The sequence below is a fragment of the Nuphar pumila genome, chromosome 8 (assembly GCF_984573655.1).
Source record: "Nuphar pumila chromosome 8, dmNupPumi1.hap1.1, whole genome shotgun sequence".
Taxonomy (NCBI): Eukaryota; Viridiplantae; Streptophyta; class Magnoliopsida; order Nymphaeales; family Nymphaeaceae; genus Nuphar; species Nuphar pumila.
This window is the reverse complement of record NC_143256.1, coordinates 99,450,236-99,476,954: the sequence shown is the minus strand read 5'-3', so window position 1 is coordinate 99,476,954 and position 26,719 is coordinate 99,450,236. Positions and strand designations below refer to the sequence as shown.

The 26,719-nt window shown below is 38.3% G+C and overlaps 2 protein-coding genes across 4 annotated transcripts in view; one reads left to right on the top strand and one right to left on the bottom strand.

The window, feature by feature from the left end:
* Nucleotides 1-4,568, top strand: part of LOC149830043 (ubiquitin carboxyl-terminal hydrolase 6-like) — a 102,714-nt gene extending 98,146 nt beyond the window's left edge. Inside the window, exons 15-18 of the mRNA XM_090016281.1 lie at nt 2,684-2,732; nt 3,810-3,923; nt 4,019-4,093; nt 4,304-4,568. Of these exons, the coding sequence (XP_089872407.1) occupies nt 2,684-2,732; nt 3,810-3,923; nt 4,019-4,093; nt 4,304-4,359 (294 nt within the window). The 3' untranslated portion in view covers nt 4,360-4,568. The remainder of the gene's footprint in view (nt 1-2,683; nt 2,733-3,809; nt 3,924-4,018; nt 4,094-4,303) is intronic.
* A 1,882-nt stretch (nt 4,569-6,450) lies between these two features.
* On the bottom strand, nt 6,451-24,779 carry LOC149830042 (DEAD-box ATP-dependent RNA helicase 15-like). Of its 3 annotated transcripts, none has more exons than XM_090016279.1 (12): nt 24,664-24,779; nt 24,433-24,549; nt 23,654-23,754; nt 20,451-20,623; nt 20,092-20,323; nt 19,824-19,942; nt 18,945-19,001; nt 18,642-18,826; nt 7,225-7,369; nt 7,050-7,133; nt 6,913-6,976; nt 6,451-6,751 (listed from the first exon to the last, which is right to left on the bottom strand). In XM_090016279.1, exons 2-12 carry the CDS (start codon nt 24,546-24,548, stop codon nt 6,741-6,743), a joined length of 1,287 nt encoding a protein of 428 aa, XP_089872405.1. In that variant the 5' UTR covers nt 24,549; nt 24,664-24,779; the 3' UTR covers nt 6,451-6,740. The 3 variants fall into 3 exon arrangements, with proteins under 3 accessions (XP_089872405.1, XP_089872404.1, XP_089872406.1); XM_090016278.1 differs by having other exon boundaries at nt 6,540-6,751; nt 6,839-6,976; XM_090016280.1 differs by having other exon boundaries at nt 6,540-6,751; nt 6,839-6,976; nt 20,451-20,761; nt 24,664-24,774.
* Nucleotides 24,780-26,719: the final 1,940 nt, after the last annotated feature.

Genomic DNA, 26,719 nt, shown 5'->3' with positions numbered 1-26,719 from the left:
GAAGAAAGAGAGGAGGAGGATGCAAAAGTGGAAGAAGAGGAGGAACAAAGAGAGAGATAGACATACCTATTTCACCTCGCCGTCGCCGCCACCGTCGTCAGAAGAGACCAAAACGGACTTGGTCAAAGTTGACCGAGTCCATTTTGGATAAATATAACCCTAGGTGTGGGTTGACCGCACCCAGGGGTATTTGACCACACTCACGTCATGTCGCGTCGACGCAGGTGCGGCAGCCTTTTTAACGTGTCCGTGTGACATGTTGTAAACCGTCAGCACACTTGAAGGTGCTCGGTTGAATGTTAAATTCTGCCTTCTTGAGAATGGTTGTGGAAGCTGGTTGCAAAAGCTTGTCTTAGTTCTTCTATGATTCAACCAAGAGTTTCAAGATTCCATATTCTTTTAGGCCAGGGTGCTCAAGTTCCTTCTGAATTGGAAATAAGTTGCAGGATCCCAAAATATGTTCTTGATAATGGTGTTAATAATTGAGAAATTTTAGCTTAGAAAACATTATATGTTTGGGAGAATCAGACTGTCTGCTTAGTTTTTTACGACTCATCTTGCTTAAGTAGGGAGTTTGTTGACCCAGTAAGGCTTGGGACACATGGACATGTAATTGAGTGGCTCGGGAACTTGAACCAGTCAGTCAGGTTTCCTAGTGATTATGTAGTAAATGCATTTGAATTTGGCCTTTGCTTAGAGAGCTTTTTCCAACATAAGTCTTTTATCAATTGCAAGTAAGATCCAAGCTATGTTAACATGGATTCTCTATATAGGCCAACGCACCCACGTCGATTCAGCGCTATGTGGATCTCGCTGCACCGGGTGTGGCCAACGTAACCGTAACTGAGATTAAGTTTGGGTTAAAAAAGTGAAAAGGGTTTTTGGGGGCACGCTCTCCCCGCCCTCCTCGCTCTCTCTCTCTCATTTTATGAACTATCTCAACACCTGGCCCTAGCCAGCTGTTGGGTTTGTTTGACCTGAATCAGACATGGGCATTGACCCAGGTCTGATTAAACTGATTGAAAACTGTGGACCCAGGTCCTAATTAGACTAAATTAGACATGGTCCAGATCTGGAGCTGCATCCCTAATAGAATTGAGAATTCAAATCTGGGCTATCTGATCGGACCCAAACTGTGATTAGGTCAGTTGGATCTGATTCAGTCCCATATATATATATATATATATATAGAGAGAGAGAGAGAGAGAGAGAGAGAGAGAACCGTATCCTCAACCACTTAAAAAATCCGATGCTAAATCGAACGTTTTTGCGCTGCGAGCGACGTAATTTTTTTTGCATTTTTTACAGTTTTTAGCGGCGGTCCAGAACCACCGCTAAATCATTTTTTTTTTGTTTTTTTTATGCGTGCGGCCCTCAGCTGCACGTCTGACCTTGTTCGACATCAGGCACCCCTGCACCCAAGTTTTTTTAAAGTGCCGCATTCGCACCCGTACCCGCACCTGCATCTATGTGACCCAAATTTTCATAATACATGATTTTTATAAATAGCATTGATAACTTTTGTGTGTATATTGAACTTATGAAGAGCCATGATTTTCTTTAGTTGATTGAATTGTTTTTAATTATATTATGGTGATGTAATTCCAAATCACAACTATGCTTTCATTCTCCTAGAAATGGAGTAAACCCCGCCCCATGCCCAAACTGTTTCTTTCACTGTACTAAATGCCTAATCAAAGAGTTATTGGCATTTTTGTCATAAAATTGTCATACACCCATATTTTGAAATTTTCGCTGTTCAACTCTGCCACTCTGTTGTCCACTGGTTTGAACAATGTCACCTTCTTTCTATAAGTCTCCCCAAATATGTCAAATTGTTATACTGTCATAACCTATGTCACATAGGTATGGGTGTGGATACAGGGTACGACGTGTACATAGCATATGATAATGGAATTAATTAAAGGATGGTGTGTGGGTATGTCTACACACATACATAGAATAATGCACAATTATACTGTATTTTCTACAAAATGCACTAGTTATGAAGTTCTTGACTGTCAATACATACTAAAAGTCTAGAACATGTTAAATATATATAATTAACTAATAATAAATTAAAAAGTATATAGCTAACATTGGATGCTTTTGATCTCAAGTATTTTCTACACATTAACTAGATCATAAAATGGATAAAATGCACTACTTATGAAGTTCTAGACTGCGAATATGCACTAAAAGTCTAGAACATGTTAAATATATATAATTAACTAATAATTAGTAAAAAAGTATATAGCTAATGTTGGATGCTTTTGATCTCAAGTATTATCTACACATTTACTAGATCATAAAATGGATAAAATGGGTAAAATGGGTTGAGTCAAGTCCGAAACTAATATAGCCCACGGCCAAAGTACCCAAGTACCAGTACGGGCTGGTAGAACTGTTAAGAATAATAAAGAAACTAGTAAAGTACCCATGTTACAAAGGTCATAACCTTAGTTATTACCATCTGGTTCTTGGTCATTGAAAGGTTGAAACTGTTTGAAGCTTTTATTTTTATTGTTTTGTGGCTACTGTTGGGCGATAATCATGTTTCCCATTTCATTGAGGTTTCCGGTGGACTAGATTGTATGAATGAATGGATAGACTCCTTGCTAAAACCAAGTCTATTCAATTTTTACAAAAATGTTTGACCTTAGTTTTCTTTTTGTATTTGCAGGAAACCTCAAATGAGAAAAATGATCCTAGTGCAGTTGCTAGCCAACAAGGTAATTTTCTTCTTCTAAACTATAAGAAAAGGCTAAATATTACAAGCATTTTATGCTTATTTTCATGGTATCATTCTTATGTCAATAACTGGTATCAATGATAATGAGTTTTAGCTTGTGTCAAATACTACTCATGAACTTATTCCGGGGTTACAATGATACAATTGATCAAAATAGTAAAAGGCTAGTTAATTTATTCCAAAAGCTACAGGTTAATCATTTTTTTATTTGTTGGAAAGAAGACATGATGAGGACAATACGTGCCCCTTAGAAACAATGACCTTATCTATTGGAACATGGCTGACAAAAATTCCACAAAGGGAAGTTCAACAGCTACTGATATGTTTGAAGTTAGTGCATTTTGTTTTGTCCATTTGGTTGTTACACTTGGCTTGAACATGGTGATGAAATAATTGACTTCATATTTTTTAGCCTATGTCATGTCCTGGTTCCACCTTGTTATTCTGAAGAACAATTAGATGGTTTTATGAGCTAAGTGGTTGCCCAAAAGTTTTTAGAACATGTGAATATTATGTTACTATTAAAATAAACCATGATATTTTGAAATTTTATCATTTTAGGGTTTTATCCTTTTTAATGATTAGAATAAAATTATGATATTTTTAAAATATTGACTATGATGTTATGACAAAGTTGTTGACCTTTATGGTGTTAAGACCTACCGCCTATGATGCTTTTGATAGACTTGGTGCTGATGTATAAGACTACATCTGAGAAAATCACAACCTGATGTTGATTACCACAAGCAGCCCAGATCCATTTATTTTAATACCAGCCATCTATATCACTTTTTCATGCAAATAATGGAATGTCCTAGTTGACCTGCCAGGCATGTCCAATCTTACAAGGGATAAACATCTTGCATTCTTCATTTCTTTGCATGTGGAACCTTGTGCTTAAAAGCTGTCATTCATACGTAAATATGACTTGTTGCAATGGTCACCCTAGCTTATTTCACCGTCCGTTTACCATTCATTAAATCAAAAAGAGCCTGAAGAGTTGATCTTCATGCTTAAATTCATCGCAGCTGATGTCAAGAAACCTTCTTTTCAGCAGGTGTCTCATCTGAGATGTGCTTGACTGGAATTTATGATCTTGTTGCTGTGCTGACCCACAAGGGGAGGAGCGCCGACTCTGGGCACTATGTTTCTTGGGTAAAACAAGAGAATGGTCAGTCATTTTGATTTAAATACATGTATCAATCCATCTCCTTCTACTCTTCTACATCTATCCTCTGAGTTGAATGATTCTTTGTCATGGTTCAGGAAAATGGATTCAATTTGATGACGAAAATCCAATCTTACAAAAGGAGGAAGATATCACAAAACTCTCTGGTGGTGGTAAGACTGCATCATTTAGTTCTGTAACACCAAGCCATGAGCATTAACTTACTTAGGGGGGCCAGGTTGCCTGGAAAAGTCTTCGCTTGTTCATTTATATGTTATTCAATGGGTTTTTCAGACAGTGCACGCTCTATGATGTGCTCCTTCACAAGTTCTTTCATTTCCTGAATTCCCCTCATCCTGTTGTGTTATTTTTCTCTTTAACAGGTGACTGGCACATGGCATATATTTGCATATACAAGGCTCGAGTCATTTACAATTGAAAGGATACCAATCTGGTTTACATGGTAAAACCTGAATGTCCAGAGGGTTCATCTTTTGCAAGTGCATTCCATCATCACAGGCATGTTTCTCTAATGGTGTTGTTTAAATTGCATAAATGCTTCATTTCCAGATGGATGTATAATGTGGTCTTTGTTAAAGAAATGGTGGTGTATGGGAGCGTGTATGATACATTATATGTTCGTTTTAATTCTTGCTTCTCACTGTAAGAAATCGAACTGAATGTTAAATTTAAGCATAGGAAATGAACAGGTGGTATAAACTCTCTAAAATGGGAAACATCGTAGAAAAATAGGTAGGGTTATTTTCCATAACGATAGGTTTTTGTCAGTTAAATCAACTGCTCTGTAGTTCATAGCACCAAGATCCAAAACAACGGAGCTTTCTAACTTAATTCGTGAAATTGGATCAAATTCATCTGTTTTTTATGAAAGAATTTTGATGGCGCTAGGTTTCAATTCCGCCGGTTTTCTCTTTGATGAGAGAATTTTGATGAAATTATTCTACAAATCCAAATGTACCGGGCATAGCTATGAATCAAGAACTGAATTGAAGTTGTGCCTGGATTCATGGAATTGAGTAAAATGAGAATTCCTTCAAACTTCCTTTTTAGTTGTTTCTAAGTAATCATTCCCCCCTCCCCCAAGCAGTAACCAGGTCAAATAAATAGTTTAGACGTCCAAAACTCGTTCAATTCAGCTCCACCTCCTTCCATCCGAAGAATAAGCCCAGTCTGACTCGCAAATGCATCAAGAACCCTTTCAAACATGTAAGAAAAAAAAAAAGTGTTTTAAATCTTCTTCTCAACCACTTTTTCTTTGTAACATGCATTGCAGAAGCCAGGCATGAAATGGAAATTCGCAACAATGTGATTAGGACGGTAGGGCACCAATCCAGCGATTGTTTGTCCAGCCACTATTTTACGAGCCAACCTAGATACTACTACTGAACCACAACCACAACCACAACGATGCCATTTGGCATCTCCAAGGACGATTCATTCAGATGGAAACCACTCCCGCGTTTCCTCCTCTTTCACCAGCCACGCCCAGTGCAAACAATAAGACACTGAGTAACTGCTTCCCCGCTGTAATTTTGATCAAGAAAAGAGGATTTTGGATTTAACGGATGGAAGGAAGAGCGCGTACTCAATTGAACACCAAACTTGCCATTTTGGTAAGGCATAGTCGCACATTGATTTTCAACCAATCTCGAGCTGGTCCAGTATTGTCTTCTACACTAGCAGTAAAACATAAAACGAACACTCAACATGAAGGGTTATGATTAGGGCCCGACATGGGATCGGGCTTGGGTCCATGCCCGGGTCCTTATTTTCAATAAAAGAATAAAAAAAACAGAGATACTTTTAAAATTTTTAAAAAGTGCGCCCTTTAATGCCGCCATTCAGTGCAAAACTAGAAAAAAAAACATTACGACTCCACTAGTTGCCATGACGAGAGGAAAAAAGAAAAGAAAGACGTCACTCTCCTGTGTCGCCAGTGATGTGACGGGAGAAGGGGTGTCTCCCTCCCGGTCGCACCTTTCTTGGAAAGGCTCTTCCTTTTTCCGGTTCCGAGGGGAGGTGAACAGCGTTCCTCCCTTTCTCTTTCATTTTTATTCCCTACCAATTATACAACCATACCATTGGGATTACACAACACAAGGTAACGTACACTAACTGCATGAAAAAGTTGAGGAAGCAGAACAGGTGAATGTGATCAACGGTGCCCAACAACTGGCCCGTGGTGGACACCCTCTCTTTTGTTGGCTGAAAACCAGCCTCTCTCTTGCTTGCGGGAAAGAGAATTGACACACTTTCAAGCAAGCGTCTCTCTCTCCCATGCACACACACCCTATAAGGCAAGGCCCTCTCTCTCTCTCGCTGACCCACAATTAGTGTCAGGCCGAGCCTGATCCAATAATAATCGGATCGGGTTTCAGCACTGTCCAACAAATCGGGCCGTCCACCCCTAATTGTGATTCCCAATATAGTAAAGAATCACAACCTTACCAATTTCAGAACCTTATCGTTAACCAGCCGCATAACCCCTCACCGAAACTTGAAAACAAGGTTTCTTTGGCACAAAATGTACGAGGATCTCATTTCATGTGCTATGATGGTCTTATGAGAACTGAACAAAAAAACTTACAATTCCGGAGAGACCTATAACACATAAATGAATACTAATCTGCTGAAAAATCTAGGAATATGTGAGCTAACTGACAACGAAATATCAGAAAATTTCCCAGTGAGCCACAGTTGAACATAAATACACTGACGAATCTTCAATACACCACACAATGGAACCGAACTTTCAAATACTGCAGCGGGACCACAAGCAAGCATTGGGAAGCTCTGCCTTTAGGATTTCACTGCAATGAACAAGACCAAGAATTACATGTCAGCATGGATTCTAGAAGCAACCCCATATACAAGAGCTTCTCAGAAATAAAACTCACAACCACTTCCGTATGCATGTCTGGAACGTTAATATACAAGAAGATGGAGGCAGAAGGAGCATAAGGAAACATACTATATGTAGAGCTATCAATTTCCTCTGGCAGCTCCTTTATGTCGACTTCAAACCTTTCTTGAACCTACAAACAACAGCAAAATAAGAGATGGAACGCACCAGCACATTCAGAGAAGCAGATGCAAAGCACAACAAACCTGATTGAGAACATCAGAATCAGAGGCCGAGGATACAAACGTGATTGCAAGACCCTTGGTACCAAATCGGCCAGCTCTGCCAACCTGCATGGAACAAAGAGCTGTAAGCTGGCACAAAGAAGCTAACAGTATGATCTTCAGTCACGCAACAAGTACAAAATGGTAGGGAAATCACCCTGTGTAGATATGTGTCTGCAGAATCAGGCATGTCATAGTTGATCACAATGTTCACACGCTCAATATCTATGCCTCTGCCAACCAGATCAGTCGCAACAAGAATCCTTTTATGACCCTCTTTGAAACCTTTGTACCTTGTCAATCTGCAGGCAGAAACACCTCTTATTATAAATTAAGAGAACCAGAGAAGGCACACAGATTATGGTTGTCAATTATCATAGCACAGAAGAGACAATTCATTGCACACACACACACACACACACACACACACACACACACATATATATATATATATATAGAGAGAGAGAGAGAGAGAGAGAGAACATTAAACCACCTATATTTAACATTAGTTACATTCAATTAATTGCAATGACATTTACAACAATATATGGGCTACTTTTTGAGGTCAGTAACTTCCACTTTTCAAATTCAAACTTGTAAACTTACCACATTTACTTTTTTGAAAAAGGTGTCTGGCTTGTTGTTTCCCTCCAAATAAAAAGTCTCACTTTGTCCCAAAAAGTGATCATGAATTTTAGAAAATGCTATTGCTTTACATGGTGCATTGATCATTTCATTCAGTTGAATACAGCCAATGTTAAATATAACTAGTTTAATGTTATTTATTTATTTAGTAAAGATAAAGTGTTCTGGGTGCACCTACCATCTGATACCGGCTGTTGGGTCATCGATTCAATGACGGCACAGATTCAGAATAAAAACATACATTGCAACAATGTTTGATCGCGGGGACAAAGCAGTTCCCACAAGGACCGCTTTGTTCCAGCCCATGTAATTTGCAAAGGGGCGAATAGGACGTGCGGGTGAGACTCACAGGTCCTAGACAAACGCTGCCCAGCATGTCTGGGCAGCGTTTGTCCACCCAATCAAACACCTCTGAATTTATGAGAGCTGCCATTTATGGAGTAGGTACACCCGGTGCATCTTACAGTTTTTCACACACAATCTAAAAAAACCATCATTATTGCCACAAGATAAACATGTGTCCACGACTCTGCAGGAACTACTATGATATTGACAACTATGGGAATAGAAATTAGCAACACATGAAATCAAAAGCTTCAGAAAAAATGGCAAATGGGACGCATTGACAAGGTTTGTGGGAAAGACATACAAGGACAATGCTGGGATTGACTTAACAAAGACACCATCTCTTCATGTACTTAAAGGTAACTAACAAATGCTCCATCCATGGTCACCTGCATACTTCAAGGTAATTTCTTCTCCGAGTTATTTTCAATTAGTGCTTTTTATTGTAAAAATCTCGAGAATTTTCAAAATAAAAAATGTAGAAAATAATAACATAAGAGAATAATAGGTTTTCTAACATTTTTCTCACAAAAATATAAGTTCGATTTTTTTTTAAATGCATGGGCTTAAAACATATAAAAGTAAGAATTTTTCTCAAAAATATCATGACAATATCACAAATAACAGATATTATCAACTTACATTAATTTGCTGATAATATAGTGATACTTCCAAAATATCGGTGACTATGGCTCCATCTCAGCCAGATGAAATCATATATATCAAGAGTCAGGATAGGACACAAGACAAACAACAAGTTTTTTCTCATGGATCCATCTCATAAAGAAAAAGTTCCAACCTATGTCACATGGGTGCGGGTGCGGCGCAATTTCAAAAATTTTGGACACGGGGACTCGGCTATATATATATATATATACAGTGTTGTGAAAAGCGTTGAGGCGTAGCGAGGCGCTCCACCAAAATCTGATGCGAGGCGTAAGCCTCAATTTTTTTTAAAAAAATCATAATTTTTACATTAAAATATAATATATAAGAGTCTATTCTTATTATTTTGACTATGTTGAACACATACATGGAATCATATTTGGCCAACACGACCTTCGCCGCATGAGCTTTAACTAAGGGGTTTGGAACCAACAAAGGATAGCAAACATTTTCCCTCATGTATATATTTCATTTGTGCCTGGACTTGGACATGGACCCGATTAACTTATATCTGGTTGGACCTTGGATCCATTATAAACCAGACCCGCTTAACTGGATAGTCTAATAAGGGAAGCAGATCGGGTGATGCTGAACATGAGTGTTTTTGCTCATGCTGACATCATGGCCATCCAATTTGCATTTTAAAAAGCTCAGAAGTCAACAAAACCACGTGGCATTCATCCAAAATGCAAACAGACGGCCACGATGTCCGCATGAGCAAACACGCTCATGTTCAGCATGACCTGATCTGCCCCCTTATCACCATAACTCATGGTTACGTACGCTTTCTTCCTCTGACTGAAAATTGTATAAACACATTTTGTCTGCAATCCGAAGGCTTCCAATCCCTAATTTCCATTATTTAATCTTATTTTCTTCATTCTTTATAACAATCACGAATCCCTATCCTTCTGTAGTCTCTTCGCCCATACCAGTTCGTTGTTGTCCCTTCTGATCTCCAAAGCAAGATAAAAAAAGGAAGAAAGTTTTTTCCTTCTCTCCGTTGCTCGATTCGCATGAAGAAGGCCGGGAGTCGATGAAGGAAATGGAGGGAATCGGCGATCGCTCTTTCTCCAGACTCTTCTTTGCTTCCTTCATCATCCTCCTCTTCCCCTTCGCGGTGAATTCGGCGGAAAATTTCGGGTCTGAGGCTACAAAACTTCCTGACGATGAAGGTAAGCATTTCGCTCCTTCTCTTTTTCTGTTTTTTCTTATTTTTTCTTCTAATTTTGAGGTGAAGCTATCGCCTAGATCTGTATATCGTTCCCTACACTCGAAATGATGAGGCCATTGCCAATGTTTCCTATGGTGTCGACATTTTAAAGCTCGCCAATGCAGTAGATTTGGATAGCGACCCCATTTGACCAAAACAAGGTGAGGCGCGTACGCCTCAAGGCGTATGAGGCGTGCGCCTCAGGGCTTTGCGCCTTATGCCTGCGCCGCAAGGCACAAAGCCCCTCGCCTTGAGGCGAGGCGCACTTTTAATATCATATATATATATATATATCAATAATAAGTCGGCTATAGCCCATTAGGGGACACGGCTAAGATCATGCGTCTTGATGTTGATAACATTCCAAGTGAGTACCACATATCTTGCTGTATACGTTAACTGTGCAATGCAGTCTGCGACTGTGCACAATCACAGACCGTGCAGTTGCACTGTGATTGCACAGTCTGGTTATATCAGAGTTACCAGAAGCGCCTAGGCAAAAGGGGAAGCGCGCTTTGGAAGCGCGAAACGTCGCGCTTCCGAAGCGTGAGGGGAAGCGTCCCCCTTTTTTGGGAAGCGCGCTTCCCTTTTATGGGAAGCGTGTCCCCCTTTTATGGGAAACGCGCTTCCCATAAATGGGAAGCGCGCTTCCCCATTTTTTTCATTTTTTTCGCTTCCGGTTCGCTTCCTAGGTCGCTTCCAGTTCGCTTCCTAGGTCGTTTCCGAGACGGTTCGGAATTTTCTTCTAAGTGGTCCCACGCTTCCCCGCTTCCTAAATTTTTGAAGGTGCCTCGCTTCCCGCTCCCGCTTCCCGTATCGCTTCCCGCTCCCGCTTCCTCGACTGGTAACTCTGGGTTATATATATATATTTTAAATATATATATATAACAAATTTTTTGTTTTTTGCCCTAAAATGGACATTTTTGGACTCAGTCAACATTGACTGAGTCCAAAAGAAAGACGGACTCGGACTCGGCCTCGACTCGTTGACCGAGTCTAACTCGGCGTTGACCGAGTCCGGGCCATGTTCGAATCCGCACCCGTGTCGGGGCGTGTCGACTCGGGTGCAGCGCCTCCCTAGCCGAGTCCGTGTGACATAGGTTCCAACTATGAAAACTAAAAAAAATTACAAGTTCAAGAAAAGCTTTAAATATATGAAACCTATGTCACATGGGTGCGGGTGCAGGTGCGGGGATTCGGCACTTCCAAAAAACCCGGGTGCGGGGGTGCGTCAGGGGCAAAAATGTAAAAACTATATATATATATAGTGTATATCTATGAGGTCCATGACATTTATGCCCAACTTACTTTTTACCATTTTTTATCTTATATGGTTGTCCCCAAAGATGATTGTGGAGCCTGATTTATTGTTTTTGCCCTTGCAGGAAAGGGGTCCGGGGGTTCCCCCCGGCGTGGGTCCGGGGGGGCCTCCCCTGGCGGGGGCGGTGGGTTATAGGGGGGCAGCGCCCCCCCCCCCCCCAAAGAATTTTTTTTAATTTCGCAGCCCATTTCATAGGGCAAAAAAAATTCTTTAAAAAAAATCCAAAAAATGGACAAAAATGACCCTGGGTGCGGTCAACGCACCCAGGGTCGGGTTGACCGCACCCGCGTCGAGTCGCGTTGACGCGGGTGCGGCACCCTGCTAGCCGAATCCCTGTGACATAGTATGAAACAGTCAAATAAAGAACAAATCAACATTTAAAAGCAGCCTTAAAAACTCGCTGAGTCAACCAGGTGACTGTTGGCTCAACTCAGCCTCTTAATGGGTTAGTCCAACGTGTATGTCAAATTTCTGGGATTGAAAAAACAACAGCCTACAATGTACCAGAATTTGAATCCTAAAAAAATCATATTTTTAAGCTGAAAAAATATGATCCAAGGGTTGGTTCCTACTATTTTGACCATGCTGAACACATCCAAGGGCCTAGATTTGGTAAAAACAATCTCCCCCTACAAGTTCCAACTAGGGAAGGTAGCAATATATATATATATATATATATATATATATATATATATATATATATATATATAGGGTCACTAGAATATGTGAACTGGAAATATGTGAACTGGAATTACCGGAAGATTCTTAGATCGGTGAGAAGCCCGCTTCCCCGAAACTCCCCTCGAAAGTGCGATACTCAGCTTCTGAAACTTGATGAGAATCTTGATTCTCCCACGCTTCTCCTATGTTTTTCACAAGTTTCATCTATTCTTCTAATTATGTTTTCTCACTCTACTTTCATGTGCTTTCTCTAAATTGGCAATCATTATTTTTAGATTTTGCTAAAAATTTAATTTACACTAAAAAATCATGAAATTTAAGAAGTGACTTTTATTTTAGTGTTTATTTGTGTTTCATTTTGATTTCAATTCAATTCTTATATTGCTTTTCTTATTCCTCGCTTCCCGCTTCCTATACATTTTAAAATGCATCGCTTGTCACTTTCACTTCCCGTATAGTTTCCCACTTCTGCTTCCAGTCTGGCAACCTTGGTGTGAACTAGGCATTTCTGATACCTTTTCTGTAAACCCAACCCTCCAGATGCCATTCAGCGTGGTCCATTTGCTAGGAATCGATTGTTCGATGGAAAAATGTGGTTTTTTGATGCTTATATATTTATGAAAAATCTGAGTCCTTGATTTTTAAGCGTTAAAAGATCCTTATTATGCATCGTAATCGGATGATCCAACAGTCTGTTTTTATAAAACCAAGCATCTAGATCACATCCATATGGTGAAATTTAAGAAAAATAAATAAAAAAAACATGAAAATCTTGATTCATACTATATATATAAGTCTGAATAGTTTGGAAGATCCCTCACTTCCAAGTGACCAAAGCCCCTCTTCTTAGCCAATAGACACTTCACACAGCCTTTTTCTACACCCAATGCACTACTCTTCTTTCTATCATTTAATTATCCAGTTATCACATATTAATTCTTTTCTATTTTTCTCCCTCACGTTTATTTACATCTCTCTCTCTCTATGCTCCTCTAGAAACCTCCCTAAATCGACCCACAAGGAAAAATAGGATTGCCCAATTCCTAACCTCAAGTCTTTCATTTGTGGGCACAACGGCATATTTGAAATGGTCACTTTATCAATAACACAAACTTATTTGTTGGTTATATAATATTTGGTGGTCTCCCATGTGAACTTAGTGCAAATTCCTGCAAATTAATATACATTCCCATGTATTTTCATGGGTTCTGTACTACTACTCTCTCTCTCTCTCCATTATATATATATATATATATATATATATATATATATATATATATATATATATATATATATATATATATATATGAGAGAGAGAGAGAAGGGGGATGGTCATCCCACTAAATGGACTACCCCTTCTTTCTCACCTTCAAAAATCATATCTAGAAAGTATTTTCCAGCAAATCTGATTTATGAATGTAATGTCCATGGTCAAAAACCTGTGAACCAACTCTTGGAACAAATTTTTTTCATTGTGCAAATAGGATTTTTATAAGGAAATCAACGATTTTGAAATTTCTAAAATTTTCTAAAATCCTACCCACATATCAAAAAAAAGTTTGATCCAAGAGCCAGTTTTTAGATTTTTTACCATGAAGATGACATCTGTATGGTCAGATTTGCGAAAAACCACTTTCCAATATGATTTTTGAAGGTGCAAATGAAGGCGTGGCCCATTTAGTGGCAGGACCATCTCCTTTCCTATATATATAAAGTCCAAAAGTTGGACAAAAATGACCCTGGGTGCGTTGACTGCACCCAGGGTCAGGTTGACCGCATTAGGTGTGACACGGGTGCGGCACCTAGTTGGAGAATCCCTGTGACATATAGGGCAAAAAAATTTTCTTGGCAATTTTTTTTTAAGTCAAGAATTGGACCAAAATGACCCTGGGTGTGTTGACCGCACCCAGGGTCAGGTTGACCGCACCCAGGGTCAGGTCGACCGCACCCGGTGCCACACCCGCACCCACTTCGAGTTGCGTCGACATGGGTGCGGCACCCTGTTAGCCGAATCCCTATGACATAGTCTATATATTAGTTGTCAATGCAGCGACCTAGTCACAGCCCCACCGCCTGGGTGATCAGGTTTGGGCAGTGGGGCCCTATATTACCACCTAAGCTTAACCCTAGATCGGTCCACTTTTTTTTTTGCGTTGACTGTATTCAGCTTACAAAAGGGGGAAAAGGTTCCTTTTCCCCTTTTCACACCTCTCTCTCTCCTCTCTCTAGGGCAGAAGAAGGTCAACCTCTCTCTCTCTCTCTCAGTCGTCTCTCGGTCTCTCTCTTGGTCTCGGTTCCCCTTTTTTTCTCTGTTTTTTAGATGTGTTTTGTCTTATTTGATTTTTTTTACTTTTAGTTGCTCTTACACGCTTAGAACTATCACGTGCAGTTGTTGTTGGATATTTTGGCTATTGTCTTATTTGCATTGAGCAGGTTATCAGTTGCTTGGTTTTTTCTGGTTTCTTCTTTTTATCTGTTGTTAATTTTTTTGTATATTGTTTATTAAACTTTATTCACATTGTTAGTTGTATGGTTTGGTTATTCAATTACACATTTATTCTTAATTTTTTTAGCCGGTTATCAGTTGCATCATGGTTTGTTTATTTAATTATTCATTTCTTCTTATTTGTCGATTGCTCGTTTTATGTCATTGTTGTTTCTTTTTTTGTATACATGATTTTATTTTTTGTATATTGTTCATTCACATTGTTAGTTGTATGGTTTGTTTATTCAATTGTTAATTTATTCTTAATTTGTTTTAGCAAGTTATGTAATATAATTGCTTTACAGTGTTGACGACATATTATTTGTCTATTGCTTATTGTTGATTGATTTTATGTTGTATACATGTTTTTTATTAATTTTAGTAGTTTGTTTACATATTTTGCATGTTTTTTTAAATTTTTTATTTGGAATACCGCCTAGTCCGCCTAAGCTCCGCCTAGTGCCTATGACAACTAAGATATATACACACACATAGAGTTACTAACTAGCTTCGTCACTAGGATTCTTATTATTAAATGACTAAATGTAGCTTAGCATGATATTATTGGACTTTTTTAGTGATTTTACAAATAATCATGTCATTCTGTAACTTTTTTGTACTTAAATGATAAGTAATGCACTATTTTTATAGAAATCAAAAGTTAACAAACCCTAGCCAAGTAACCGAGTTGACACTCCTGTCACAAGTTAACCATGGACAAGCTGATTCCCAAGTCACCTGGTTTTTGAAAAATGCTTAAAAGAACATTTAGGAGAAGAGATGAAAAGAAACAGGCTTATAAGAATAAATTAAATGAAACTGTGGCCTGAAATACTAAAACAACAACAACAATGCCTTCATCCCAAAACAATTGGGGTCGGCGATATGAACAAAAAAAAAACGTCTTTCACATGAATCCTTCTCCTCCAATCATTTCTATCCAATGCCATGTCCTCGGTGAGGTTCAAAGCATTCATATCAATTCCTATCATCTCCATCCATGTCTTCCTAGGCCTACCCCGACCTCTTTTAACTAATATATTTTCTCATTTCTCCATCCTTCTAACCGGAGCATCATTAGGCCTTCACCGAATATGTCCAAACCACCATAAACGATTCTCTCTCATCTTATTTTCAATGGGTGCAACGCCTACCTTCTTACGTATCTCCTTGTTCTGAATCTTATCTTTTATTGTATTTTCACACATCCATCTAAACATACGCATCTCAGCTACACTCATTTTTTGAATATGATGTCTCTTGGCAGCCCAACATTCCGTACCATATAGTAAAGTGAGCCTAATAGTCGTCCTATAAAACTTTCTCTTCAACCGCAATGGCATTCTACGATCGCACAACACTCCAGTTGCACTTTTCCATTTCATCCACCAAACCTTTATCCTATGATTTACATCTCCATCAATTTCTCCATGCTTTTGAATGATAGATCACAAATACTTGAAACAATCATCCACCGGTATTTCTTGCTCACCAAGGTTCACTACACTCCCATCACTACTTCGTTGCTTACTAAACCGACATTCCATATATTTTGTCTTACTCTTACTCAACTTAAAACCCTCTTGCTTCCAATGTCTGTCTCCATAATTCTAACTTAGCATTAACTCCAACTCTAGACTCATCACTCAAAACAATATCAGCAAACAACATACATCACGGCACATTTTCTTGAATTGATCTCGTAAGCTCATCCATCACTATAGCAAATAGGAAAGAGCTTAAAGCAGATTCTTAATGTACTTGAGAGAAACACCTTTCTTCATCATTGTCCACCAGAGAACGTCCTTAGGTACTCTATTGTATGCCTTCTCCAAATCAATAAAAACCATATGCAAGTCTTTGTTCATCTCTCTATTTCTCTCAATAAGTTGTCTAAGAAGATGTATAGCTTCCATAGTTGATCTTCCAGGCATAAAACCAAATTGATTATCCGATATCATGACAACCTTCCTCAACCTAGACTCAATCACCCTCTCCCAAAGTTTCATAGTATGACTAATGAGTTTTATACCACGATAGTTCGTGAAATCTTGTATATCACCCTTATTCTTATATAGAGGCACCAAAGTACTCTTCCTTCACTAATTAGGCATTTTATTTGTCCGCCAAATCTTGTTAAAAAGATTTGTCAACCATTCTAAACCTTTCTCTCCCAAGCATTTTCAAGCCTCGATAGGTATACCATCTGGGCCAACTGCCCTTCTTGATTTCGTTTTCTTCAAAACCTCTGCAAATTCTTTCTTTTGAATCTTGCGCATGAAGTCACGATTCATCTCATGAAAAGGAATGGAGAAGTCTCCAAGATCTTGAGCATGACTTTCATTAAATAGCTTATCAAAATAATCTTTTCATCTCTCCTTAATCTCCTCATCTTTGACTAAAACCCTTTGTGTTTCATATTTAATACATCTAATCATACTGAACTCCCTCGATTTCCTATCTCTCATCTTTGCAAGTCTATAAATATCCTTCTCGCCCTCTTTGGTATCAAACTTGTCATAAACCTTCTTATATACCTTATCCCTCGCGTTTCGAACTACTTTTTTGGCTTCCTTCTTTGCTATCATATACTTTTCTAAATTCTCATTATCACGACTCTTACTTAGATTTCTATAACACTCTCTTTTAACCTTAATAGCTAATTTGACATTCTCGTTCCACCATGATGTATCCTTACCTAGCGGTGCACCGCCTTTAGACTCACCCAATACCTCCTTAGCCACATTTCTCATGCCACCCGCTATCTTATTTCACATTGATTCTGAATCCTCCTCGAGACACCAATCAGCTTCCTTAACTACCTGCTCTACAAACATTCCTTGTTTAGCACCTTTTAGTATCCACCACTTAATTCTAGGATCTATCCTATGTCTATCCCTTTTGCGGCATTGTCTAATTCTAAGATCTAAAATTAAGACTCTATGTTGTGTAGCTACACTTTCTCTCGATATAACCTTACAATCGATGCAGCAACCCCTATCTCTCTTTCTAAGTAGGAAAAAATCTATCTGACTCGTATTAACCCCACTTTTAAATGTTACTAGGTGAGACTCCCTCTTCCTAAACCAAGTGTTTGCTAAGATCATATCATAGGACAAACCAAAATCTAAAATCCTTTCTCCACTTTCGTTTCTTTCTCCTATACCATAGCCTCCATGGATACTCTTAAATCCACCCCTACTAATGCCTACATGTCCATTAAGGTCACCGCCGATGAAAAGCTTTTCTCCATAAGATATCCCATGTACTACTCCATCTAAATCTTTCCAAAATTGACGCTTAATGGAATCATCTAAACCTACTTGAGGTGCATAAACACTAATAATATTAATAATATCCGTACCTAATACTAATTTAATAAGTAAAATCCTATCACCCTTCCTACGGACCTCAACTACATTATCTATAAACTCACAACTCATAACAATCCCTACTTCATTCCTATTCCTATTCCTATTTATTCATGTAGACCAAATCTTATATCCCCAAGGTTCTATCACTTTTGCTTTCTCACCTACCCATTTGGTCTCTCGTAGACATAAAATGTCAATCTTTCTCCTACACATAACATCTACTAACTCTACCAACTTACCAGTTAAAGACCCTATGTTCCAAGTGGCTAACCTAATTTTATGGTCTGAAATACTACTATCCAAAAAAGACAATTCAAAGAATGCAGCACCGAAAGTAATGCAAAGTCATTAAGAGAGTAAACTAAATGTCAATGTTCTAAATTAAAGGTTTCCCTTAAAACTTTTTTCACTGGGTGGAAAGCAATCGACATAGAAGTTAACAGCTACAAAATCTAATGAACAAAAAGGACACAAGAAAAAGCAAGACTCCAAAAAAAATGAAGCAAAAATAGAAAGCTGGAACAAATGCAATAGGGGAGAAGCATCTTGGCTTCTAATTCAATTACACGTAAAAGTGAGATAGCCCCTTTTGACAGAAAAAACAAATTAAATTCAACAGATCATGTTGTTCCGAGGAACTTCACATCTCCATTTCAGAAACAGCAGTTAAAAAAAGGTACATGCCTGGTAATGTTCAAATCGTCTAGTTCCCTACTAAAATGCTCAAAAACCAGATACCTTCTTTTGGTTTATATCATGACAAGACACAAATCATATTCTTTAGCAGTTCTTCTGCATGTCATTATATTCTTCTTCAAGTATAGACCAAGATGAAAGTTCAAACCTCTCTTCCTGAGGCATTCCAGAATGAATGCAAATGGAAGGAAAATTGCATTCCACAAGCAGTTTGTTGAGTTCTGCTGCTCTATTCACACTTTTGACGAAGATAACAACTTGATTGAAGTCCAACGCATCCAGGAGGTCATTCAACTTGCGGTTCTTTTCCAACTCGCTCAACTTTATGTAATGCTGCAAACAAAAGTTAAAAAATAAAAATGAATAAGAGAAACACAGGTCCTCCTGCTAATGCAGAAAAACAAAAAACTTTGTTAACTTGTAATTGCAAATGTGATGTAGAATAAAGCACCTGTACAAGACCATGGAGTGTCAACTTGGCTTCATCATCGACATAAATTTCCATTGGCTGAAAGGGAACAAACGTCAGGTCAAACCAGATTAGAGCCTGTCCTCAACTCTCAAGTGAATCCAGAGTCAATGAATAACCCATCACCAGCTTCCTCAACCAAGATTCAGTCCAATCTCATTCCAAATTTCTGGGTACTAATCCCTCTCCAGCTCATTCACCAATACTAAATCCAGAAGACCCAGGCCCAAAATATACTGCATTGAGTAAGTCATACAAAAGCCCCAATAGACCAATATCTATAATCCCTAAAAGAGACTGGCAAATTTAATAGAACAAGCAGAAAGGAATTGAATCATGGTCCAGATAGAATAATCAATCACCAGCTTCCCCAACCAAGATTCAGTCCAATCTCATTCCAAATTTCTGGGTACTAATCCCTCTCCAGCTCATTCACCGATATTAATTCCAGAAGACCCAGGACCAAAATATACTGCGATGAGTCAAGTCATACAAAAGCCCCAATAGACCAATACCTATAATCCCTAAAGGAGACTGGAAAATTTAATAGAACAAGCAGAAATGAAATGAATTATGGTCCAGATAGAATAACCAGGGCAGCAGCAGACCAGATCCACCTAGGAAGATAAACCCTCATATGAGACACTTACATCCTCGACTGAGGTAACAAGGCCCAATTCCCCAGGAAGAAGATAATCATTCAGATGCACTAGATCTACCAAACCCATTAGGCACCAAAGAAGTATAGAAGTATATAACTACCGACAGCAAAAGTTGCAATTGACTAAATAACTCAAGCAGAAAAGCTGGCAACTGTAAATGACAAAATAAGTTTTCTGCAGCATTGTCACAGGACATTACATCTTGCATAAATTTCTTGCAAACAGGGCGGATTTCTTTGCTGAGTGTTGCTGAGAACATCATAACTTGTTTATCATGAGGAGTCATCTTGAAGATCTCCTGCACATCTCTCCTCATGTCTACATTTCAAGAACAAGCCAGGATGATAAAAAACAGTAGAATAACATATATAGAGTAAATGATTCATAGAAACACTTTTCTTAATTATCTAACATCATAGACAGCTGAGAACAAGTTGCAACATGAAAGAAGCAAGCAAAATACATACCAAGTGACTCAAGCATTTTATCACACTCATCAAGAATAAAATGCCTCACATTCCTCAAAGCAAGGTCTCTATCCCTGGCCAGAGCCAATATCCTTCCAGGTGTTCCAACAACAATGTGTGGGCACTCATTTTTCAATAAATCTTTGTGTATTTTGATGCTAACACCACCATAGAAAACAGCAACCTTGATATCGGTCAAGTATGTACTAAACCTTTCAAACTCGTTGCAGATCTGAAAAAAGAGGTTTCAACAAGCAAACAGTTCAGCCATACACATCATACAATAAAGGAATAGCAACAATTTACATAAATCAGGAAGATGAGAAGCGGACAAAACTGAGTAGAATATGAATACACACCTGATATGCCAACTCCCTTGTATGGCACAAAACAAGTGCTGCAACTTGACCTGCAACAGGCTCAATCTGCTGCAGAGTGGAGAGTACGAAGACAGCAGTTTTCCCCATCCCAGACTTTGCTTGACAGATGATATCCATCCCCAGGATCGCCTGAGGGATGCACTCGTGTTGCACTGATGGTAACCACATGATGGAAGGAAATCCCCAGTAAGTAAAAAATAACCTTCGGGTCCTTCTTGATCCATTTATTTGAAAGATTTACAATACCAATTTTCTCCTACAGAAGTAGGAGCATAGAAGCAGTATATTACCTGTCACACAACACCACATATAGTTAGTGGAGATGATCAATTAGAAGTAGGAGCATAGAATTAGTATATACCTGAAAACAACAACACATAGTTAACAATGATGATCAATTATCAAAGATGGATTAAAAAGGTAAATGCAAAACTTGATGGAAGGCCTCTGGGAAAACAACAAATACAAAGTTCAAAGTCATGTTTAAACATTTAAAATAAAGAAAACATTTTGCAACAATATGAACACACCTTTAATAGTCACTAAAACAATTCTAATAAATCATAGAACTGGCATTGGTATACTAATCCAAGTAATGTCAAAATGCCCCAAAAGAGCAAATCCTACTTGCAAAATGAGGAATCAAACTACAAAAACTTGAGAGAAACCAAACAAAGAACACTGTACAGTATTACAGAAAGGATTCACTTAAGCGTGATTCTGACACAACACATGCCAGTCCTACAACAGCAAAATGGTTTTGACTAAATCCTAGATATCCTTAATAAACAATTCAGACAGGGAATATAAACATCACATTTCACCTTGTAAGGCTGCTATTCATTGATCCTAGTTTTGATTTCATATTTAATTTTGTTATGGCCCGATTTTCAAGAGACGCCACAAAATCTGTGCTCCAAATCCCAGACACCACCTCATGCCCATAGGGGGTGATTCCAGCTTGTGTGTAGGGTCCATTATATTGATGTGGAAGCTTATGTGGCTGAATATAGTGCGGAAAAGTCAATGAACACATGCCCATACCAGAAGAAAGGACAGCCAGATACATGTTCACGTCAGAACCAAGAAGAGTCACCCGACAGGCCCACATGAGAGGGCATCTAATTAGAGGAACAGTGTAATATCGCGTATTTTTTCATGATTTTTAAATTCAAAAAATATAATTTTTAAATTATATATTTAATTTAATTGATAAAATAATGGAAAATATCTCATTTTATAGGTGACAGCTAGGTCTGGGCGTGGCCCAGAGCCCACTGACAAGACCTAAATGAGCCAATTATAATTTGAGATTTTTTTTGTTTTTAACCTTTAAATTCGAGGGCAAATCGAGCAGAATTCAGGTTAAATTCGAAAGCGAAAATCAGGTATGTATACCGTTAGATGCGCCTCGTAATTCTGAGCATGTTTGTGTCCTTTTTTTCTAAAATAGGGTTATGAAAATCACATTTTTCAAAAATGACTCGCCTCTATTTTTGTCTTTTTCTGGATTGTATCGGACTGGATCTGCTCCGTTTGATCCAAGTTAATATGGATCTGGACCCAGTTCAAGACTCATTAACTAGGATCTAGTCTAGGTAGGATCTATATAGATTTTGGATCTTGGATCCAGATCTGAATCTGAAATCCATCCACGACCAATTTAAAACTTTAAATTTTAAATTAGGTAGGTAGAGTTCTACCTTTGGTAGAACTCTACTCTCTAAAGAGCTCTCTAGAGGGGACGTCACCCTCTAGATAAGTCCTAATTAAAAAATTAAAAAGATAAAATAAAATATTAAACACAAGATATAAAAAGGGGTTGGTCTCCTCTCTCTCTAGAAATCGTGATTCTAGACAGAGGGAAAGACAAGGAGAGAGTTAGAGAGAATGCATTGGGGAAGATTTTAAGGGAAAGAAGTGTTATTATGATATGGAAAATTTTAACATATCTGAAGATATAAATCCTAATGTAGCAGCGCAAAAGCTATCCATTTGGAGCTGAACCTATATAATCAAAAGCCACAAAAATTTTAGAAGAATGCACTTCAGTTGTGTGGATCATCATGACCAACAATGTACAATTACAGTTGTGCTTTGCATTTGAATTAAGTTTTTATTATGTGAAATATGATATTGTAGTTAGTAAAAGTTTATATGCCATGGCATCTTTCCTTTTTTCATGGATCAATGGTAGGATAGGTTTGTCTAGGCTTTGCAAATCCTAGGTGGGTACGTTAAAAGGTACCAATTTTGCTGACTAATCAGCGACTAGGGCGCCTGGTCGTGAGGGCAGTTTAGTTATTTATTATTATGTTATTTTTTGTATACATATAATTATATGTGTGCGTGTTTTTTGTGTGATTTGTTTTGTGAAAAGATGAAAACATGCTGAATTATTGTGTGTGTTACTTTGCTTTTGGGATTTTTTCTGTGAAACCTTGAAAGCATGGACAGTTTTTATTGATTATGTTTTTTATATGTGTGTTTCATTGTTTCTGATGATTTTTTCTATAAATCCTGTTATTTATATGTGTTATTGTGCTTCTGTGAAAGGCTTAAAGTATATTTTGTTGATTATACTGAATATGTCATGAATAACTGAATATATATTTGTGTGTACAGTAATATATATATATGTATATTCTGGTTATGTATTATGTATATTAATATATTTTGCGAAAGCATGTGTACTTTTGTACTTGTGTGATGAAAATAGCTTATTACTAAAATAATTACACACGATTTTAAGTACATTTTTTATACTTTTTTATATTTTACTTGAGGTACCGACTAATTCAGCCTAGTCCTCGTCTAGTCTGTTTAGGGGTCGACCGACTAGGAACCGCCTAGCGCTTTTCACTACATAAGGTTTGAAGAAAATGTACCAACATGGCTTCATTTCATTCTAAGCCGGGCATGTAGTGCAAATGGTTGTGGCAAAACTGAAGTTCTTTCTTACTATGTCTATGCTTAGAAAAGGAAACAATTAGAGCACCTGTGCTTGAATAATCTTGCATATGTCTCATATTTTATGAGACTCATGCAAAGTTAGATCTTACAAACTTTTTATCTTTGATTTTTTGCTATTCACAACTCTATATGCAAGCACCCCAATATTTGCAAGAACATGGATACAGCACAATCTTGGGACTATGATATGAAAGCATCGACATGTGTACCTTCAGAGGGATGCTCAAATCCACAATCTACAATAGCTCGAAGAAGCTCTGGTTTCAAAAGGAAGTCCCGAAATCCTGAACTGTGAATTCCAACATAGCCCCTGTATCACAAAACCAAACAGAAAACTATCATTACACATCATTTTAGCTAATACTGCAAATTAAATGTTTCAATATAAGCATAACCAAGCACCCAAATTTGCTCATGTGCATCATTTTACGTTAAAATTGCACGTCAAATAATGTCAATAGGCATAGTCAAACACTAAAATTGGCATGCATCATTTTGGGTTAAAATCGCAACACAAATATTCGAATGAGCAAATGCAGCAAAACATTTTTGGTATACATCACTAATAGGTCAAAACTGCAACTCAAATCATCCAATGTAAGCATACCCAACAAAAATTTCAACAGTAACAAGAGTTAAAGATGAAAGACTAAAGGTGAAATATAGAAATACACATACAAATTGAACAGTATGGGAACAGGATGCAACTGAAGTAAGCAAATGATTTACCAACTGAAATAAGAAGTGATAACAACAGTAAAGACCAAACTATGCACAACTTCACAATATAAGACATCACAAACACAAAGAAATGCCAACTCTCCAACCAAAATTAAATGATAAACTTTAAAGGGCTCACTCAGCCTAACATTTCAACAAAGCAATAGAACTACCTAAATCAGTGAACAAAACCCCTAATTCTTCCAGTCATAGAATCAAAACAAATTGGTGAAAAAAAAACAATATAAAAATAGCAACAGGAACATACTTCTTCACCGATTCTCCGGTGGCCTTGGTGGCGACGGCATCACCGGCCAACTCCTCTTCCTCCTCGTAATCGATGAGCTCCTCCTGGTAGTTATCGTTATCTTTCGCTTCTCCCATTCTTCACAACAAAACAGAAACCCAAAAATGTGATTTCCCAATAAATCCCGCCTAAAAACACACAAAAACGAGGAGGAAATCCTTGAAAACCGAGAGAGACAGAGAGATGTCCCACCTTCGAAAGACTAAAGAAAACCCTAGCGCCGAGTTCGCGGTGGCTGGGGATCGAACAGGTGCGCGAGGAACCCTGTAACCCTAACCCTAGCCCTCAGCTTAAATGTATCGCACACAAAAAGCGTTTGAAGCTCGTTATATGGGTGGGAATGACGGTATGGGTCGGGTCGTGCTGCATGACCAGACATGGGATTCGATTCTTAAGCATTCGTCGGTTCTGGGTACGGATCCGGTACAGATCTTACATTGGTGTTCTGGATCTGGATATGATACCTTATTTTGTAAAGTTTTGGTGAACGGTTTAAATAGTCTTTGTTCCTTATTGTTACTTTAGTAAACCTTATGTGCCTGGGTGGCTTGCGAGGGTTACTGTGTTTTGCATAGGCCCGAACTATAACCTTTGACCAAGCTTTTTTTTTGACTTTTTATTTTCTTAAATGGTTTGAAAGACTTTAAAAATGCATTTATATAGTGTTGTTGGATCCCATAAAACAAGAAAATCTTTTCAACCTGACGGTGCTGGTCTGATTTTACCGCACCTACAACCACTCCACTCTTAGAGAGATGCATAAATGGGGACTTGATCTTGGGGTAGGAGGAGGACAACTCTCTATCAACCAAACCTCTTGGGTGAGCAATTACAGATATTGTATATGCTGTTATATTCTATCACCACCTCACATCTCCGTGTGCACACGTCTGGCAGTGGGGATTGAATATGACCCATAGTTGGTTATATACAATAAGACAATAACTGCTCTCACTTCTTTGGGTTAAAAATCTTTTGATTTTTCAACTATGTCGCATGGACAACACTAAGCCGTTTGGCACTCAAAACCAGGTTTTAGCAAAAATAAGTTTGCTATAAAAAAATCTGGTTTTTGGCCGAAAACCAAAGTTTTATTGGTGTTTGGATGACATAAAATGTAAAACGCTAGGTTTTAAGCTAGTCAATTTTTCAACTGGTGTCTAGCCAGAAAATGGACAAAATCCCTTAAAACAAAAAAAAAAAAATAGAAAAATTATTACAGGCCAAAAAAATGGTCGAGATGGTACTCCCCTTTTTTCGGGCAATACCAATCCAGCCATTTTGCAGCTGGTGTCTGGTTGCAATTCCTTAAAACGAAAGAAAAATGAAAAAAATGTTACCAGCCAGCCACTAACCAAAAAATGGCTGGGCTGGTACCCCTTTGCCGGAGGTACCAATCCGACCATTTCTGGCTGCTGTCTGGCCAGAAAATGGTTGGAATCACTTACAATGGAAAAAACACAAACTCAAAAAAAAAAATTATTACCAACCATTTCCCAACCAGCCATCGGCTGGAAAATGGCTGGTTGGTGCTCCACTTGCCAAGCAGTACCAGCCCGGCCATTTTCGGCAGGTGTTTGGCAGGAATCCCTTAAAATGGAAAAAATTTAAAAAAATTGCCCACCATTTTGCAGCCAGATACAGGTGGGAAAATGGCCGGGATGATATCCGTACCAGCATGACCATTTTCCCGCCTATGTCTGGCTGAAAAATGGCTGATTCCCATTCTTTCTTCTAAAAAAAAAGAGAGAGAAAACAAAACCACCATTTTTTGGATCGTCAAATGGTTGGGATGGTGCCATGCTGGCCAGAAATGGCCGAACAAGAGGCCATTAGAGGGTGGTGGGAAGGAATGTGCCTCCCCCTTCCCCCTTTTTAGTTGAAACTAAGGGATTTTTCTTGGGTTTATCTTGAACAGATTGATTTCTTTCTCATCTTCTTTATCCCATCTTGGATCCATGTGTCATGGATTCAATCTCTGATCATTTCCTCATGCTTTCTTTTTCTACCTTCCAATTTTGTTTCTCCTTAGGAAAAAGAAGAGTTCAAGTTTGTAGAGGTACGAAAACACCGCCTCTTAGATGAGTGAGAGCTACATATTCGAGTATGGTACTGAGTTGCTTGAGGAAGATGTCGCACTCAATCTTTGAGGTGATATCGTAGACATATACAGTAGAGATGCCGTCAGTCGTTATTGTGTCTGGTTATCATTTATTCTTTGATAGGCATGTAAATGAAATTCAAGAAT

What these genes read in the sequence shown, in the direction of transcription:
- LOC149830042 (XM_090016278.1), bottom strand. Translation starts at nt 24,548, where the DNA reads ATGGGAGAAGCGAAAGATAACGATAACTACCAGGAGGAGCTCATCGAT. An exon ending in CAGACACATATCTACACAGG is followed by an intron (nt 7,134 to 7,224) that starts GTGATTTCCCTA and finishes TGTTCCATGCAG; the next exon opens with GTTGGCAGAGCTGGCCGATT. An exon ending in ATTCTGATGTTCTCAATCAG is followed by an intron (nt 6,977 to 7,049) that starts GTTTGTTGTGCT and finishes TGTTGTTTGTAG; the next exon opens with GTTCAAGAAAGGTTTGAAGT.